The following is a 19,838-nucleotide window of genomic DNA, read 5'->3' as shown; positions in this document are numbered from 1 at the left end:
CCAGTCACCAACTAGCCCCCGTTCCCTGGGGCAGACTGCAGTATAAGCTACTCATCACTGGCAAGGAGGGTTTGGACCTGCTGCCTTTCTCTGCAACCCAGTACCTCTATGGGGCCTTGGACAAGGCCCTGCAGCCTGGGGAGTTGCCTGCCTGGAGCTCCCCAGCCCCTCTGGCCTTTCTCCAGCCCTGCCTTACTCTAGGTACCCTGAGCTTCCCAGTAGCCAGACCCCTCTCTCTCTCTCTCTGAAAGCAGAGAGAGACTGTGTGTCTGCTCCTGGCTTCCCTGGCTTTTATAGGGCCAGCTGAGGCCTGATTGGGGCATGGCCCAGCTGCGGCTGCTTCCCAGTCTGCCTATTAGCTGCTTTCCCTGCCATAGCCGTCTCCCAGGGCTGTTTTAAGCCCTTCAGGGCAGGAGCGGGATAACCACCCTCCTACATGGAACAAGAAATTTTAGAACTGGAACAGTTAGTAAGTACATCTTTGAATAGTCAAGCAACTTTTGGATCTAGCCAAACAATTTTGAAATGGAGATTTCAACAACAATTGGATGATGGTGGTAAGAAGATAAAGACAAAAAGGGTCAGAAGGCACCTGTTAAAGATCTGTTTCATTATTAACTAAGGTCCTGATCCTGCAATCACATAAGAACATGCATAATTTTATACATATGAGTAGTTCCATTGGCATCATTGTGACTACAGGTTTGTCGCATCTTAGGCGCATTTAACATACGCAATTTCAGCTTTACACGGTCGACAAAACCAAGAAAAAAAAAAACAAAAAAGGAAAAAAAAATTACAATTTAAATACTGTTTCTGTAGTGCGGGCGATTCTGCCCGCCATTACACTCAATGTAATGTTGACTATATGCAATTTTCGCTTTACGCACTGACTGCGGAACGTACCCCCAGCGTAAGATGCAACAGACCTGTACTCTTTTGTCCCTCAGGAATTTATACACAAAACTTAATTGATTGAATTTATAGTTAAATCAAAAATTCAGAATAAGTTCTAAACAATTGTCTTTAATCTCCCCAAAACTCTTATAACCTTAAAACTAAGCAGTTCAGTGATTTTGTATGTCATCTTACCAAAATTCACGTGCTTGTTAATGAGAAGCTAGGTTAAAAAAAAAACATGAAGGTTTGATACTGCTCAGAATAGTTTTTGAATGATAAAGTTGCCTGAGAGTTTTTATGTGAAGAAGCTTTTTAATGAAGACAATTTTATGAATGTTTGGAAATTTATTTTCCTCTCTCTTATGTCTTTTTGTTTGTATTTTGTAGCTGAAACATTGTAGTCGCTATATACATGATCTGTTTCCTTCATTAATCAAGAACTTGGACCCTGTTCCGCTTAGACATCTTCTTAATCTAGTCTCAACTCTTCATCCAAGTGCTCATACTGAACAGGTAAAAACAAAAAAACCCTGAAGTACAATAGTACATGTTTTAACTTCTTCAATGTCATTTGTGACAAGAAAAAGAAAATATATATGATACTGGCTCATTGGACAATTAAAGTCTGTTCCTCTTCATAATTCTTATAATATAGGAATACGCAATAATGTACTGAATAGGATTTTTGTGATTCATCTTAAATTAGCCTTTCTGGCTTTTAAATTTTGATATACATTTAGAAGTTGATAAAGTTCCTTATGTTTAATATTGGACATTTCTCCATTTTGTATAACAAAGCATTCGCTTGTTTTCATGAGTTATTTACTTTCATGTTCCATTGTATTGGAGTGCAGAAGAAGCAACAAGTGTATCTTTTGCATTGAAAACCAATTGCTTTTTCATTGTACTATAATCTGGTTTTGTTTATAGACCTTATATTTGGCATCAATGCTTATAAAAGCACTGTGGAATAATGCACTAGCAGCTAAGGCCCAGTTATCAAAACAGAGTTCATTTGCATCTTTACTCAGTACTAATCTACCCATGGGAAATAAGAAAGGTGAGTATATATTTTGCAGTGTAATGTTTATGTATTGTTCCAAAGTAGATATGACAGTTTAGTCTTTGATTTTTAATCAATCAGTGCTAACTGGTAATTTTGAACCATAAGCTCATGTAGTAGACACCATATGAAAGTAAAATTTGAAAATGTGGCTTGCTGTATCATTGAGGCAGACTTTTCAAGTCAAGGATAATAAAGAAGATTACAAACAGATTACTCCTGTCCCCACCCATATCCTGTAAAGAGACATTGAAGTTTCATGAACATCTTTGAAAACCTTTCCATTCACAAACAATTCTGCATATACATCCTACATTCTATTCTATTCTGTTTCAAAGATTTCCATGGAGCACCTGCTGACTGCACCTATTCTGTTGAAGGTTTACAGCTGTAGTTCATTCTTTTATTTTCTAAATCTTTACCTGATTTTTCACTTAATTTTCATTCCTTGACATTATATACTGCTCCTCTTTTCTTAGGCTTCTTTGTGTAGGCACTCATGGACAGCCACTTTGGAAGGTGGTGTGGACCTATTTTATTGTAGGTTTCCTTCATTTGCCACTGTTAATTATATACTATAAGCAACTGATATGCAGAACCCAAAGAAGCTCAGTCACTTAGAATGTTTCCCTCCTGTTTTTTCCTTTCCCTTCAGAGGAAGAAGAGCTCAGAAGGGCAGCCCCATCGCCTTGTAAGTTGAGTACTAGAAATACTCTGCAACCTCAGTTATAATCTTTTGATAGCATGAATGCCATCTAGAGCAATAGGCTTTGTATAGCAGAGATGAGTTTGTGCAATTTTTAAAGTATATTTTAATGAGAAGTCAGCCGAAAATTCTTTTTTGTGTAGAAGCTGACAAATTAATATCCCTGTCACATTATAAAAGTAACATTGGAACTCGTGATTTGCAGCAAAGTGGTGACTACCTTTCAAAAATATTGTGTTTAAATGAGTCCAGCTTACGTTTTGAGTTACATCCCCTGTTGAGTTGCTGTCAGGGATATGGTGTTGAGATCAAGGAGACTAGGTAGATATGTATAATACTGTTAATGTATAGGCTAGTGAAAATAACATAACTGGGAACATGCTTTTAAAATAGGGTCACCTGCAGCTAGTCCTCAAAGTAGTGACAACAGTGACACCCATCAGAGTGGAGGCAGTGACATTGAAATGGAGGAGCAGATAATCAACAGAAACAAACATGTGCAACAACGACTTTCAGATACAGAGGTACAACTACAGATGTTCTGTATTTAATTATTGATTTGCTATTAATCAGTTATGAGAATAATTTTTCTGAGACTTTAGGATAGTTTTAAGGGACAAACAAAAGATCATGATATGCATGCATATATTCTTTTCTTACTCATGTCTGTGGAAGGAGATCAGGAAACCTTGCTTCAAGTTACTACCCTGCCTGGATACCTAAGGCCAAGGCCAAGGCCCAGTCTAGCCCTAAGTAAACAGACACAATAAAATAAAAGAGTACTGCATCATAAAATATTTTAAAGTGAAACTCTACTTTAGTGTATTTGTATCATCTCTTACTTAGCAAATGACTGCATGAACTTGGGAATGAACTTTGATGCCACACTATATATGTGTGTAAAGTATGTGACCTATTATGAATAGGGTAATTTGATTTTTTTAATGTTTTGTGTACCTAAATCTTGGTCAAAACAAACCTTGTAGCACTGTGTTACAGCGAAAGAACTCCTGAAGAATGGATGAAAAACAGTAGATTCGATGTATATCCTTAGAATTAAAGAATTTTGGAATTTGTGTAATAAATATTTTATTAATGTTGAGATATATATACAATTTATTTTGGATGTAATCAGTTTTTTTAACATTGTAGGAGTCCATGCAAGGAAGTTCTGATGAGACAGCAAACAGTGGTGAGGATGGCAGCAGTGGTCCTGGTAGCAGCAGTGGCCACAGTGATGGATCCAGTAATGAGGCCAATTCCAGTCATGCAAGCCAGTCTGCAGGAAGTCCAGGGAGTGAGGTGCAATCAGAAGATATTGCAGATATTGAAGCTCTCAAAGAAGATGATGAGGAAGAGGAGGAAGATAGGGGTCATAATCCTCAGAAAAACAGTAGGAGCACAGAGCTACTAAGCAGGAAGATAGAATCACAAGCAGGCATTTGTTTAGGAGATTCACAAGGGGCAGCAGATAGGAGTGGTGCAAGCAATGGGTCAGGAAAGGACCATGTTTTTAACACTGAGTCTGTGCCTCCAGTGGATAGTCGAATTAGAATGCTAGATGCCTGTTCACACACTGAAGATGCAGAACATGATATGACAGGGGAAATGAATCCGGCTCACATATCACAAGGGTCTCAGGATTCTTGTATAACACATACAGGGGACTTCCTTGGGGAAACCATTGGAAATGAATTATTTAACTGCCGCCAGTTTATTGGGCCACAGCATCACCACCACCACCACCACCACCACCACCACCACCATCATGATGGGTAGGTTGGTTATGCTTCTTTTAATTTCCTTTACAATAGCAATAAAAGTGATAGCTAAATGTACAGTTCAGACATGTTTTTATAGATGTGCCATGTTCCTGGATCATTCAGATACTTACTTTTTTAACACCCTACAAATAGTTGCACAACAATCTATTTTATTGTTTAATTAAAGACAAATTTTTTATACTGGATGAAGAGATGTGCTAGAAGAAAACACTAAGATTCTTCTGTTGGCAAATTTACATTGTTCAGCTAGTAACAACAACATGGTGACTTCGTCTTTCATTAATGAAGCCGAAGATTTGCTTTTTAGTTGTCTTTCTAATTTCCATAGTGATAAACTGTGTTGCCAGGTGGTTCATATCTGTGTTTATCTGTATATACACACACAAGTATCTCTTCATGTAGATAAAATAACTGACTCATGCTGTGTTGAATTGCTTCATTGCATACAAATTAGGGCTGTCAATTAATTGCAGTTAACTCATGCGATTAACTCGAAAAAATTGATCGTGATTAAAAAAATTAATTGCGATTAATTGCACTTATAACAGTAGAATACCAGTTGAAATTTATTAAATATTTTTGGATGTATTTCTACATTTTCAGTATTGATTTCAGTTACAACACAGAATACAAAGTGCACAGTGCTCACTTTTTATTATTTTTATTACAAATATATGTACTCTAAAAATGATAAAAGAAATAGTATTTTTCAATTCACTTCATACAAGTACTGAAGTGCAATCTCTTTATTGTGAAAGTGTAATTTACAAATGCAGATTTTTTTGGTTACATAACTGCACTCAAAAACAAAACAGTGTAAAACTCTAGCGCCTACAAGTCCACTTAGTCCTATTTCTTATTCTGCCAGTCGCTAAGACAAACAAGTTTGTTTACATTGATGGGAGATACTGCTGCCTGCTTCTTATTTACAATGACACCTGAAAGTGAGAACAGGCATTCGCATGGCACTGTTGTAGCTGGCGTTGCAAAGTATTTACATGCCAAATATGCTAAACATGCTTCGGCCACCATTCCAGAGGACATGCTTCCATGTTTATGATGCTCATTAAAAAAATAATGTGTCAATTAAATTTGTGACTGTACTCCTTGGGGAAAGAATTGTATGTCTCCTGCTCTCTTTTACCCGCATTCTGCCATATATTTCATGTTATAGCAGTCTCGGATGATGACCTGGTACTTGTTCGTTTTAAAAACACTTTCACAGCAGAATTGACAAACACAAAGAAGATTTCTAAAAATAGCAACAGCACTCAACCCAAGATTTAAGAATCTGAAGTGCCTTCCAAAATCTGAGAGGGACGAGGTGTGGACCATGCTTTTAAAAATCTTAAAAGAGCAACAGTCTAATGTGGAAACTACAGAACCCAAACCACCAAAAAAGAAAATTGACCTTCTGCTGGTGGCATCTGACTCAGATGATGAAAATGAACATGTGTCAGTCAGTCTGCACTGCTTTGGATCATTATCAACCAGAACCCATCATCAGCATGGAAGCATGTCCTCATTAATGATCTGGAGGATGGCATGGACTTGCACCCTCAGCAAGTTTGCAGAGACACTAAACTGGGAGGAGTGGTAGATACGCTGGAGGATAGGGATAGGATACAGAGAGACCTAGACAAATTAGAGGATTGGGCCAAAAGACATCTGATGAAGTTCAACAAGGACAAGTGCAGAGTCCTGCACTTAGGACGGAAGAATCCCATGCACTGCTACAGACTAGGGACCGAATGGCTAGGCAGCAGTTCTATTCAATATTCAATATTGGTGAGGCCTCATCTGGAGTACTGTGTCCAGTTTTGGGCCCCACACTACAAGAAGGATGTGGAAAAATTGGAAAGAGTCCAGCGGAGGGCAACAAAAATGATTAGGGGGCTGGAGCACACATGACTTATGAGGAGAGGCTGATGGAACTAGGATTGTTTATTCTGCAGAAGAGAATGAGGGGGGATTTAACAGCTGCTTTCAACTACCTGAAAGGGGGTTTCAAAGAGGAGGGATCTAGACTGTTCTCAGTGGGAGCAGATGACAGAACAAGGAGTAATGGTCTCAAATTGCAGTGGGGGAGGTTTAGGTTGGATATTAGGAAAAACTTTTTCATTAGGAGGGTGATGAAGCACTGCAATGGGTTACCTAGGGAGGTGGTGGAATCTCCTTCCTTAGAGGTTTTTAAGGTCAGGCTTGACAAAGCCCTGGCTGGGATGATTTAGTTGGGGATTGGTAATATTTGAGCAGGGGATTGGACTAGATGACCTCCTGAGGTCCCTTCCAATCCCGATATTCTATGATTCTGTGAATGTTGGTTGAAGCATGAAGGGACATATGAATCTTTAGCACATCTGGCACGTAAATATCTTGCAACGCCAGCTACAACAATGCCATGAGAATGCTTGTTCTCACTTTCAGGTGACATTTTAAACAAGAAGCAGGTAGCATTATCTCCTGCAAATTGTAACCAACCTTGTTTGTCTGAGTTATTGGCTGACCAAGAAGTGAACCTGTAGGCTCTAAAGTTTTACATTGTTTTATTTTTGAATGCTGTTTTTTGTACATAAGTTTACCTCTGCGAGCTCAACTTTCATGATAGAGATTGCACTCCATTACTTGTTTGAGGTGAATTGAAAAATATTTTTTTTTGTTTTATACAGTGCAAATATTTGTAATAAAAAATAAATACAAAGTGAGCACTGTACACTTGGTATTCTCTGTTGTAATTGAAATTAATATATTTGAAAATGTAGTAAACGTGCAAAAATATTTAAAATAAATGATATTCTATTGTTGTTTAATAGCGCAATTAATCGTGATTTTTTTTAATTGCTTGACAGCCCTAATACAAATATTTTTTATTTCATCTGTTGTGATAAATTATATCTGAAATTATATGGTAATTGAAATTTATAAAATTAGCTTTTTTGTACAAAACATGTTTCTGAAATTATTCATTTTAATGCTTGTCTGTATTTTACAGACACATGGTTGATGATATGCTAAGTGCAGATGATGTCAGTTGTAGTAGTTCCCAGGTCAGTGCAAAATCTGAAAAAAATATGGCTGATTTTGATGGTGAAGAGTCTGGTTGTGAAGAAGAACTTGTACAGATTAATTCACATGCTGAGCTAACATCTCATCTTCAACAGCACCTTCCTAACCTTGCTTCTATCTACCATGAACACCTTAGTCAAGGTAAGAGTTAGTAATAGTAAGAAAAAAACCAACCCTTTTTCTGTACTTCTAACTTGAATTTTGTCTTTTAAAAAAACCTCTCCAGTAATTTCAACAAACAGGTAATTTTAAGAAAATGAACAAACAAACAAACCACCAACCAACTCCCCCCAGTAATGTGTGAGCATGCACAAAGTGTGTAAAACTATTAACAATGTGGAAGATTCTGTATTATTTCAAAGGATTTCTTTGTACACGTCATATGGTATATAAATGTATTTCTCTATATGTTTTCTTTCATTTCTATTGTCAAATGATTTGTATGCAAGATAAAATAGAAACTAGTGTACTATAGATCACTTTTTTAGCATTCTGCTTGAGATCTTATCCAGTTTTTTCCTTGTGAATACCCAAATTATTAATTTGAAAAGGACCTTATCCTAATTTCCTTTTGGTATCTTTAATTTTGCATGTGCAAATAATTGCAGCCTAGTACATACAATTGTATTCAGACAGAACTGATATATTTTAAACATATTAGTTTCTTAGACATCTAAATGTTATCAGTTGTGCTCAATTTAAGAAGAAAAACTGCACCTATCAGTATTTGTTCCTTATGGATTCCAGATGCAAAAGAGTGGTTTTAAAAAAATATTACTGAAATATTAATTTTTTGGTGGAAAACTAAATTCCTGTTTTTATTGTTGCTCTGTTGGATGGAAGAGACCGCTTAAAAATCACAGTACAATATAAGGGAGGAAAATTTTGACATTCATTGTGTCCTCCCCATGATGGTTGTTTATGAAGACTCCAGTCCTCAGGTCTACAGATGGATCTTTTTTTTTCTTTTTCATTTATTTTTTAAGACATGTATGCAAGTATGTCTTCCATTAGCAGGGACAAATTATGAGCTTTAGGTTAATCATTCTTGCATGGTTATGTTGCCTTGGTTTTCTTTTGAGTATCTCCATGTGTGCAGAAAGTCTTCAATTATACTTTTTTTGGATTTGAAAATTTGACAAAATAATAGATACAGAATTTTTAAATATATTTTTTGAAATTAATAATAGCCATACATTGAAGCACAATATTCAAATTAGGTGTTTCTTTGTGCATATTCAATGATAGCATCTGTGTTTTGCTTAGGGCCAGCAGTTCATAAACACCAGTACAACAGCAACGCAGTGACGGATATTAACTTGGATAATGTTTGTAAGAAGGGAAATACTCTTTTGTGGGATCTGGTCCAGGATGAAGATGCAGTAAGTTAAATATCAGAAAAGAATATCTGCCAAAAGAAAATAAATAGATGCTTGTTAATATCTTTTCTCTTGCTTTCTGTAGATTCATCTCTCTGAGGGATTAATAAATGAAGCAGAGAAGCTGCTCTGTTCCTTAGTGTGCTGGTTTACTGATAGGCAGATCCGAATGAGATTCATCGAAGGCTGCCTGGAAAACTTAGCAAATAACAGGTAACTGAAATTATTTATGCTATCACAGATTATTACATTTATCTGTTTCTGTGTTCATGTATCAAAATAGACATTTCTTTCTTTACGCATATGCCTTATAATGGTCATGCTGAATATATATTAGTTTCTTAATCTTACTCAAAGGCATGTTAAAGCTGATATGGGTAAAACATAAAAGTAAAGGGGAAAAAAAATCAATCTGAAGAGTGATGTGAACCTTTCTGATATTGTTTTGAACTGGGACATGCCGAAGTCTCTGGGCTTCAAATGCTGTAAGTTGATGCCAGTCAGCGATCCCCACTCCAGCTGCATAAAGTGCCAGGGTGATGGTCACTTTAGGTGTAAATGCCCTATCTGAAAGGGATTCAATCTCTGGACCAAGACAGAGAAAGATAGAGAAGTTGGGTTAGAGACATTTTTATGGAGGCAGTTTTATGCCCACATTCAGAACTGAGCCTTTTGGTGTGTGGAGACTCAGATTCCACACCTTTCTCAACGCACTGCCAGACTTAGTGGCACCCCATATTGAAGGGTGTCTGATAGAAGATATTCTCTCTCTGGGGCCCTGCAAGGAGCAGGCAATCCTGCTTTTTCTTCAAGGGCTCAGTCCCCATTGGCCCACCATGAGAAGTCGAGTACTGAGGTTAGGGCAGCCTTTGCAAGATGGTCCCCAGTACTACACTCGGGTTCTCTTGAGTCATCAACTGAGGAACCTGATCAAATACTGTCGAGATTGCTGGCTTTGTCTGCAGCACCAACTTTGTAAACAGCTTTGTTGGTACCAACCACGCCTGCAGCATACGCAGCAGCATAGGACCTCCTGTGTTTGTCAGTACCAGATTTGTTGCCCATGTGGGATGACTCACTTCCTGCTTCCCTCTCAGTAACACAGGAGTTCAGTGTCTATTTTGCTTCAGTCTTTATTAGAAAGTTAATGGTGACCAGATACTCAGTACTAACAACAAGGGGAAAGGAACACAAGCCAGAATAGGGAAAGAACAGGTTAAAGAATATTTAGATAAGTTAGATGCATTTAGGTCAGCAGGGCCTGATGAAATTCATCCTAGGGTACTTCAGGAACTAGCTAAAGCAGGGGTTCTCAAACTTCATTGCACCGCGACTCCCTTCTGACAATAAAAATTACTACATGACCCCAGGAGGTGGAACGGAAGCCTGAGCCCGCCCAAGCCCTGCTGTCCAGGGAGGGGGGTGGGAGGAGCTGAAGTCCCAACACACAGGGCTGAAACCCTCAGGTTTTGACTTTGGATGGTGAGGCTTGGGCTCGGGCTTTGGCCCTGGGCCCCAGCAAGTCTAAGCCAGTCCTGGCTAACCCATTAAAATGGGGTTATGACTCACTTTGGTGTCCTGACCCACAGGTTGAGAACCTCTGAGCTAAAGCAATCTCAGAACCATTAGCAATTTTTTTAGGAACTCCTGGAGATCACGTGAGGTCCCAGAAAACTGGAGAAGGGCAAACCTATGTTATAAACGGAGAACAAAGAAGACCCAGGAAATTATAGGCCAGTCAGCCTAACTTCAATACTTAGAAAGATACTGAAACAAATGACTAAACAACTTGTAAGCACCTGGAGGATACTAGGGTTGTAAGGAATAGCTAGCATGGATTTGTCAAGAACAGCTCATGCCAAACTAGCCTAATTTCCTTTTTTGACAGGTTTCTTGCCTAACGGATGGGAGGGGCAGGGTGGAAGCAGTAGATGTGGTATTTATTGATTTTAGTAAGGCTTTTGACACAGGGAAACTAGGAAAATGTGATCTAGATGAACTTGCTATAAGGTGAGTGCACAACTGGTTGAAAGACCATACTCAGAGTTGTTATCGATAGTTCGCTGTCCGAGTGGGAGGACATATCTAGTGGAGTCCGGCAGGGGTCTGTCCTGGGTCCAGTTATTCAGTATTTTCATTAATGACTTGGATACGGGAGTTGGAGGTATGCTTATAAAATTTGCAGAGAACCCCAAGTTGGGAGGGGTCACAAGCACTTTGAAGGCCAGTATTAGAAATCAAAATGCCCTTGACAAATTGGAGAATTGGTCTGTATTAAACAAGATGAAATTCAGTAAAGACAAATGCAAAGTACTTCACATAGGAAGGAGAAATCAAATGCACAACTACAAAATCAGGAATAACTGGATAGGTGGCAGTACTTCTGAAAAGGATCTGGGGGTTATAGTGGATCATAAATTGCATTTGAGTCAACAGTGTGATGCAGCTGCTAAAAAGGCTAATATTATTCTGGGGTGTATTAGCAGGAGTGTCTAATGTATGATGTGAGAGGTAATTGTCCCAGTGTATTCGGCACCAGTGAGGACTCAGGTGGAGTTTTATGTCCAACTTTTGGTACCACACATTAGGAAAAAGTGGACGAATCAGAGAGAGTCCAGAGGAGAGCAACAAAAATAATAAAAGATTTAGAAAACCTGGCTTCCCAGGAAAGTTTATAAAGAACTGGGCATGTTTAGTCTTGAGACAAGACTTCAAGCACTGTTATAAAGAGGACAGAGATCAATTGTTCTCCATGTCCACTGAAGGAGGGACAAGAAGTAATGGGCTTAAACTGCAGGAAGGGAGATTTAGGTTAGATATTAGGAAAAGCTTTCTAAGAACAGTTAAGCTTTAGAGTATGTTTCCAAGGGAGGTTGTGGAATCCCCATCATTGGAAGTTTTAAAAAACAAGTTGGACAAACACCTATCAGGGATTACTTGGTCCTGCCACAGCACAGGGGGTTGGAATTGATGATTTCTGAAGGTCCCTTCAAACCCTAAATTTCTCTGATCCTTTGATTCTGTGAGTTTGTGGAAGGCACATGTGCTGTCCTGAAGGGTACTGCTATGGGAAAAAATTCTCTGGCTCTGGTGCACTGACGCATGGATGCCTAAAATGGAATGGACATGTGCACTATATCTCAAAGAACAACAATTATGGAAGTGGTAGGTAACTTTTTTGAGTGCTGGTCCCTGTGTGGATTCCAAATGCAGGTGCGCATGCGTGCCATGTGCTGGAGCAGGAACTATTCATAGTAGTGCCCATTGACCCGCGCATGTATCCTGCATCGGGCACGTGGTGCGTCCAAGGCTTAAGAGGCTGCACGGGTCGACGCCACTCCAGTTTCCTCTTACCGCCACATGGCCAGAGTCTGTGCTCTTAGCCACCTAAGAGTACTGCGTTCTAACCTTTCATTGTATGTAGTTTTCTTATCTAGTTAGTTGTCCGTTATTCATTGTCGCCAGTTAGGTTCTCTCTTTGGACTTCCCCTCTTGGGGACTCCTACCTTCTGGCCCGGGGACTATGTACCATCAAACCAGCTTAAAAAATTGTGCCTCGTGCCCTTGCTCCTTCATTGTGAGTGATGAACACACCCATTGCCTATACTGCCTAGGTGAAGCCCATATAGTTTCCTGCTGCTCCATTAGCCGTTCATTCCTGTCTCAGACCCAAGCAGCTCATGAACTTTGTCTCCGTAATTTTTTAATGGAGGAAGCAATGCGCCTGCGTGTGCGACCAGACCTGGCTCCGATGCAACCACGGGAGCAGCACCCATAACCGGCGGTGAGCGCCTCATCAGGTCCCTCGTGTGGCACTGACAGCACCGTCGCATCTGCCTAAGCCCTACTGCGTGCACAAGCACAAGTACAGGCATAAAGGCAGTTCCCCAATGAGGACCGCCTCAAAACGCAGTGTTACTTCCCCGAGCCATGATGAGAAATTGTGCATCACAGCAGAAGGTCCAGCTTCTACTTTGGCCCTGAAGAGAGTGCGCACAGAGCACCGCTCCAAATGCCATCACTCACCGTCGGCCCCGCCCTCCATCCTGACACTGGGGCCTTCATTCTCAGCACCGTCAACTCCACCAGGACCCTCGGGCTTTACGCACCTGGTTCTGCATACTTGGGGCCATTTATTGCGTCTGACACTGTCGACAGTGCTTATGTTGCCCTTTATGAGCACTCCACCGCACTCCGGACCTCCACCCGGCTCCAGGCTCCCTTCTCCAGCCAACGACAGACGAGCTCCACTTGATGGTCAGAAGGGACCATTATGATCATCTAATCTGACCTCCTGCGCAACACAAGCCACAGAATTTCACCCACCTACTCCTGTGACAAACCCCTAACCTATGTCTGAGTTATTGAAGTCCTCAAATCGTGGTTTAAAGACCTCAAGGTGCAGAGAATCCTCCAGCAAGTGATCCATGCCCCACGCTACAAAGGAAGGCGAAAAACCTCCAGGGCCTCTGCCAATCTGCCCTGGAGGAAAATTCCTATCTGACCCCAAATATGGCGATCAGTTAAACCCTGAGCATGTGGGCAAGACTCATCAGCCAGCACCCAGGAAAGAATTCTCTATAGTAACTCAGATCCCACCCCATCTAACATCCCATCACAGACCATTGGGCATATTTACCTGCTAATAATCAAAGATGAATTAATTGCCAAAATTAGGTTATCCCATCATACCATCCCCTCCATAAACTTACCAAGCTTAGTCTTGAAGCCAGATATGTCTTTTGCCCCCACTACTCCCCTTGGAAGGCTGTTCCCGAACTTCATTCCTGTAATGGTTAGAAACCTTCATCTAATTTCAAGTCTAAACTTCCTAGTGTCCAGTTTATATCCATTTGTTCTTGTGTCCACATAATTCCTCTCCCTCCCTGATATTTATCCCTCTGATATATTTATAAAGAGCAGTCATATCTCCCCTCAGCCTTCTTTTGGTTAGGCTAAACAAGCCAAGCTCTTTGAGTCTCCTTTCATAAGACAGGTTTTCCATTCCTCAGATCATCCTAGTAGCCGTTCTCTGTACCTGTTCCAGTTTGAATTCATCCTTAAACATGGGAGACCAGAACTGCACACAGTATTCCAGATGAGGTCTCACCAGTGCCTTGTTTAACGGTACTAACAGCTCCTTATCTTTACTGGAAATACCTCACCTGATGCATCCCAAGACAGCATTAGCTTTTTTAACGGCCATATCACATTGGCGACTCATAGTCATCATGTGATCAATCAGTACTCCGAGGTCCTTCTCCTCTGTTACTTCCAACTGATGTGTCCCCAATTTATAACCAGAATTCTTGTTGTTAATCCCTAAATGCATGACCTTGCACTTTTCACTATTAAATTTCATCCTATTACTATTACTCTACTTTACAAGCTCATCCAGATCTTCCTGTATGATATCCCAGTCCTTCTCTGTATTAGCATTACCTCCTAGCTTTGTGTCATCTGCAAACTTTATTAGCACATTCCCACTTTTTGTGCCAAGGTCAGTAATAAAAAGATTAAATAAGATTGGTCCCCAAACCAATCCCTGAGGAACTCCACTAGTAACCTCCTTCCAGCCTGACAGTTCACCTTTCAGTATGACCCGTTGTAGTCTCCCCTTTAACCAGTTCCTTATCCACCTTTCAGTTTTCATATTGATCCCCATCTTTTCCAATTTAGCTAATAATTCCCCATGTGGAACCGTATCAAATGCCTTACTGAAATCGAGGTAAATTAGATCCACTGCGTTTCCTTTGTCTAAAAAATCAGTTACCTTCTCAAAGAAGGAGATCGGGTTGGTTTGGCACGATCTACCTTTTGTAAAACCATGTTGTATTTTGTCCCTATTACCATTGACCTCAATGTCCTTAACTACTTTCTCCTTCAAATTTTTTTCCAAGACCTTGCATGCTACCGATGTCAAACTAACAGGCAGGCCTATAGTTACTCAGATCACTTTTTTTTTTTCCCTTTCTTAAAAATAGGAACTATGTTAGCAATTCTCTAGTCGTATGGTACAACCCCTGAGTTTACTGATTCATTAAAAATTCTTGCTCATGGGCTTGCAATTTCATGTGCCAGTTCCTTTAATATTCTTGGATGAAGATTATCTGGGCCCCCCAATTTCGTCTCATTAAGCTTTTCAAGTTTGGCTTCTACCTCGGATGTGGTAATATCTACCTCCATATCCTCATTCCCATTTGTCATCCTACCATTATCCCTAAGCTCCTCATTAAAGACTGAGGCAAAGTATTTGTTTAGATATTGGGCCATGCCTAGATTGTCCTTAACCTCTGCTCCATCCTCAGTGTTTAGTGGTCCCACTTCTTCTTTGTTTTCTTCTTATTTATATGGCTATAGAACCTTTTACTATTGGTTTTAATTCCCTTTGCAAGGGAAAACTCTACAAGGCTTTTGGCCTTTCTCACTTTATCCCTACATGTTCTGACCTCAATAAGGTAGGTTTCCTTGCTAATCCCTCCCATCTTCCACTCCTTGTAGGCTTTCTGCATTTTCTTAATCACCTCTCTGAGATGCTTGCTCATGCAGCTTGGTCTACAACTCCTGCCTATGAATTTTTTCCCCTTTCTTGGGATGCAGGCTTCTGATAGTTTCTACAGCTTTGACTTGAAGTAATTCCAGGCCTCCTCCGCATTTAGATCCACAAGTTCTTCAGTCCAATCCACTTCCCTAACTAATTTCCTTAATTCTTTAAAGTTAGCCATTTTGAAATAAAAAACCCTAGTCCCAGACCTATTTTTGTTTATCCTTCCATCTAGTTTGAACTGAATTAGCTCATGATCACTCGAACCAAGGTTGTCCCCTACAACCATTTCTTCTATGAGGTCCTCACTACTTACCAAAACCAAATAAAAAATGGCATCCCCTCTTGTTGGTTTTCAACTATTTGGTGAAGAAATCCATCAGCTATCACATCCAGAAAAATCTGAGCCCTATTATTATTAGTAGCACTTGTCCTCCAGTCTATATCTGGGAAGTTAAAGTCTCCCATGATCACACAATTCCCAGTAGTGTTTACTTCATTAAAAACATTAAAGAGGTCTCTATCCATATCAAAATCAGATCCCGGCGGTCTGTAGCACACCCCAAGCACTGTGTCAGGGGAGGCTGTAGTAGCTTTCTTTGCCAATGTGATTTTTGCCCAGACAGACTCAGTCTTATCCATTCCATCCCTTCTTATTTCTTTACAGTTAACCTCATAATTGATGTACAATGCTATTCCACCACCTTTGCCTTTATTTCTGTCTTTCCTAAACAGCACATAGCCTTCAATACCTGTACTCCAGTCATGACTACTATTCCACCATGTTTTTGTTATCCCTATAATATCCGGTTTCACGTCCTGCACCAGTAGCTCTAGTTCCTCCATTTTGTTACCTAGGCTCCTCGCATTAATGCACAAACATCTTAATTTTTGCCATTTGGCTTCACTCCTTTGTCCGTGTTCACCTAGCTGCACTCAATCCTTCCTCCCACCGTGGATGGTTTCTCCATCTTTACTCACTCAATGACTTCCCGCTTCCTCTGGGGCCTCCTCAGTGTTTTTCCCCTTTACAAAATGTTTTTCCTGCCCCGCCTTGGGATCTCAATTTGGTCCTCTTGACCCTCACGAAACCCCATTTCAAAGTCCTCACCGCCTGCTCCCTCACCCACCACTCCATGAAGGTCATCTTCTTGGTGGCAATCACCTATGCATGCCATATCAGTGAACTGGCAACCATGATGATGGACCCCCCATTCACCATCTTCCGTAAGGACAAAGTTGTCCCAAGTTTCCGCCCAAGGTGGCCTTTCCACCTCAACCAAAGTATACACCTCCCAGTCACCTTGTCCATGGAATGCACCTTCCACTCCCTCGATGTCTGTCAGGCGGTAACCTTTTATCTTCATCACACCCGTGTCTTCTGCCCATTCCCCTCGGATCTGTGTCACCATCATGGAGTGTCGCCGCGGCTCCGCCCTCTCTTTGCAACGTCTCTCCAAGTGGATCTCCCGCTGCATCGAGACCTGTAATGAGCTATCGAGCACTCTGCTCCAGCTAGGAATCATGGTCCACTCCACATGGGCAGACGCTGCCACATCAGCCTTCCTCGCAGTCGTTCTATGGCAAGACATATGTCGAGCTGCTACTTGGTCCTCTGTCCACACTTTTTCCTCTCATTATGCCATTGCTCCCTGCACAACGATGGATGCTGCAGTCGGTCACGCTGTTGTACAGACTTGGTCTTTTTGATAGCCCTCACACACCCCTCTTTCCTGACCACTGCTCATTACTCTCTTGTGTTTGGAATCCACATAGGGACCAGCACTTGCAGTAAAGGCTACTTTGCTGTAACTGGAGGTTCTTCAAGGAGGGTGGTCCGTATCTGGATTCCAATTACACCCTCCTTCCCCTCTGTACCGGGCTTGTATGTTGCTGGGTAAAGGGGGAAGTGAAGCAGGGTCGACCTGCACAGCGTCTTAAAGCCTTGGTCACACCACCGTGCCCGAAGGATGACACATGACAATTCTGGCTCTGGTGCATGGCACGCATGCATCCGTGTTTGGACATATCTCAAAGAACCTCCAGTTACAGTAAGTAACTTTCTCTTTCTTGTACATCTTCCTTAAATTGATATAATACATATTTAGTTACATTCTTATATGCTTATTTTCGCCTCAGTGGATATTTGTAAATTTGATTAACTTTCATGCGAGTTATACACGCACACTGAGAAGACCTAGACCCACTTAAGCAAACCAAAAGAAGATGACAAGCACACAGCCTGTTTTTCCTGAGGCAAGACAAGTTTGCTGACTGCAGAGTTATCTTAATAAACCTTTGGTGCATTTAACTATGGCCAACATAGAAGAGATTTTGACATTCGCAGTGCCAACAAATCTTTTTAGACTTCAGTCCTCTTCATAGTTTTATGAGAGAACCTGCATGCCTGTAACTCAGAAGGAACATTAAGTACTTTTTGGAGCAAATCTCATTACAATTTGGTCAAAACCCTGATCTAACTGAGTTTCTGAAACTGGATTTTTCATTAGGGTGACTAGGCCTGGTTGCTTGTGCTGGGAGAAATTATGAAGTTCAGGCTCACATTATTTCGTGCAAAATAACTTTTATTTTGTAATAAAAATGATTTGAAATGGCTTTATAATAATTAATAGTTTAACCTACTTAAGGAAACAGGTTATTCTTCTTTGAGTGATTACTCATGTGCATTCCACAATAGGTGTATGTGTGCACCACATGCACCGGTGCCAGAAGTTTTTTCCCTAGCAGTATACCTAGGGGAGTGCCCCTAGCAAGCCCTGGAGTGGTGCAGCTATGGCGCGATATAAGGGGCACTGCGCGCTCCCCCCACCCTCAGTTCCTTCTTTCCGCCAGTGAAGGTACATCGAACTGTTCGCTGCAGCTTGGCTGCAGCTTCCCTCTTGGACTCTGTTGGTTCATAGTTAGTAGTACCTTTAGTTAGAAGTAGTTTAGTTTAGAGTTAGTTTAGTGCGGGCTCTAAGTCATGCGACACTTGCAAGTGTCCGATGTCCATGAGTGATCCGCACGTGGACTGTTTACACTGTCTGGGGGAAACCCATCTCAGCGATCGCTGCAAGATTTGCAGATCCTTCAAGCCTTGGACCAAGAAGGAGTGGGACATTCAGCTCTGAGCCATTTTGATGGAGTTGGCCTTGACCCCGACACCATTGCGCAGCTTTGAGTCAGCACCGAGCACTGCGGCATCGGTGTGTGGTGATCCTTCGGTGCCTCCCCGTCCACGAGACACTCCAAAAAGGCTAAGAAGAGGTCTTCTCCGCCGAGACACCCGAGCAAGACCGGGGGAGAGACTAGACCCGTGATGGGCAGTTCTGGGTCGCCATCGGCCTTCTGGCCTCCGACTCAAGTTGAGCGGGGTAGCCTGGCCCACTCTGAGCTGCCCTCCACGCCAGAGGCCCTGCAAGCAGCCTGGGACGTTATGTCTCTGCTGGTACCAGGGTCACCGCCAGCGTTGGGTCCCCGGTCCAGAGGCAAGCCACCACTTTGGATCCCTGCAGTCGCTCCCTGGACAGTACCATTCATGATCTAGGGAAGGTTCTCGATGCCGTTCCCCACTCAGCGACCACCCCGTGCACAGTCCACGCCTGTCCCTGCCAACCCCCACCAGGTTGTCTGGCTGGGTACCTACTAGCAGGGATTCCAGGCACCGCTCTGCCTTGAGGGACCGTAGACTGCGCGGAGAATGTGCCCTGTCGAGACCGGGTCCGACGGCACCGGACATCCTTGTCTCCAAGAGGCTACTGTAGCCCTTCGTGGTAGGGGCATCGACCCCATTCCCATTCTTCATTTTGCTCGAGGTCCCTGCTGTGGCACCGCTCCCGCAGTTCCAGGCATCGATCACTGCCATCTCACCATCACAGATCCGCCTGTCGGAACCTGTCGCGGAGCAATTGCTACTGGTGGTACTCCTGCTCCTCCATGCCGGGATCATGGTCTTGTGGTTGGCATCGTTTCCGACGCCACCGCTCATCCTGGTCCTGGGATAGTGACAGATCGTATGCCAGCCCGGCCTCCCTTCGCAGTTGTCAGTTGATGGGCCAGGGTAGTCAGGCTTAATAGCCTGCTCCGCCAATACCACATCAGGTGCAGTGGCACCGGGCTCCTTGGCCAGCACCATGGTACCAATGGGCCCCATGGGCCCCGACGCAGCCCCTGGTGGTGGCTCGCTCGGTGGCTGGAGCCTTGGACAGACCATCGGCCTCCCTTTCTCAACTTCCCAGGAAGGAGTTGGTAGAGCGTTCATCCCCAGTTCACTGCCCGGAGGGGGACCAAGTGGTTGGACCTGCGGCACCGGTGGGTATGCAGAGTACTGCACTCCCATCCTCCCCGGATGAGGTGATCACAGCCCCTCCTCCACCTGTCCCGCAGGAGGATTCTA

At 42.1% G+C, this 19,838-nt stretch overlaps 1 protein-coding gene across 1 annotated transcript in view; it reads left to right on the top strand.

The window, feature by feature from the left end:
• Positions 1-19,838, top strand: part of USP34 (ubiquitin specific peptidase 34) — a 307,644-nt gene that overhangs the window by 105,529 nt on the left and 182,277 nt on the right. The window contains exons 11-18 of the mRNA XM_045009712.1: positions 1,288-1,413; positions 1,831-1,960; positions 2,619-2,654; positions 3,063-3,193; positions 3,822-4,444; positions 7,446-7,660; positions 8,786-8,901; positions 8,984-9,111. Of these exons, the coding sequence (XP_044865647.1) occupies positions 1,288-1,413; positions 1,831-1,960; positions 2,619-2,654; positions 3,063-3,193; positions 3,822-4,444; positions 7,446-7,660; positions 8,786-8,901; positions 8,984-9,111 (1,505 nt within the window). The remainder of the gene's footprint in view (positions 1-1,287; positions 1,414-1,830; positions 1,961-2,618; positions 2,655-3,062; positions 3,194-3,821; positions 4,445-7,445; positions 7,661-8,785; positions 8,902-8,983; positions 9,112-19,838) is intronic.

The sequence above is a fragment of the Mauremys mutica genome, chromosome 3, assembly GCF_020497125.1.
Source record: "Mauremys mutica isolate MM-2020 ecotype Southern chromosome 3, ASM2049712v1, whole genome shotgun sequence".
NCBI lineage: Eukaryota > Metazoa > Chordata > Testudines > Geoemydidae > Mauremys > Mauremys mutica.
Note: the sequence above shows the minus strand (reverse complement) of the source record. Positions and strands in the feature narration are given on the sequence as shown.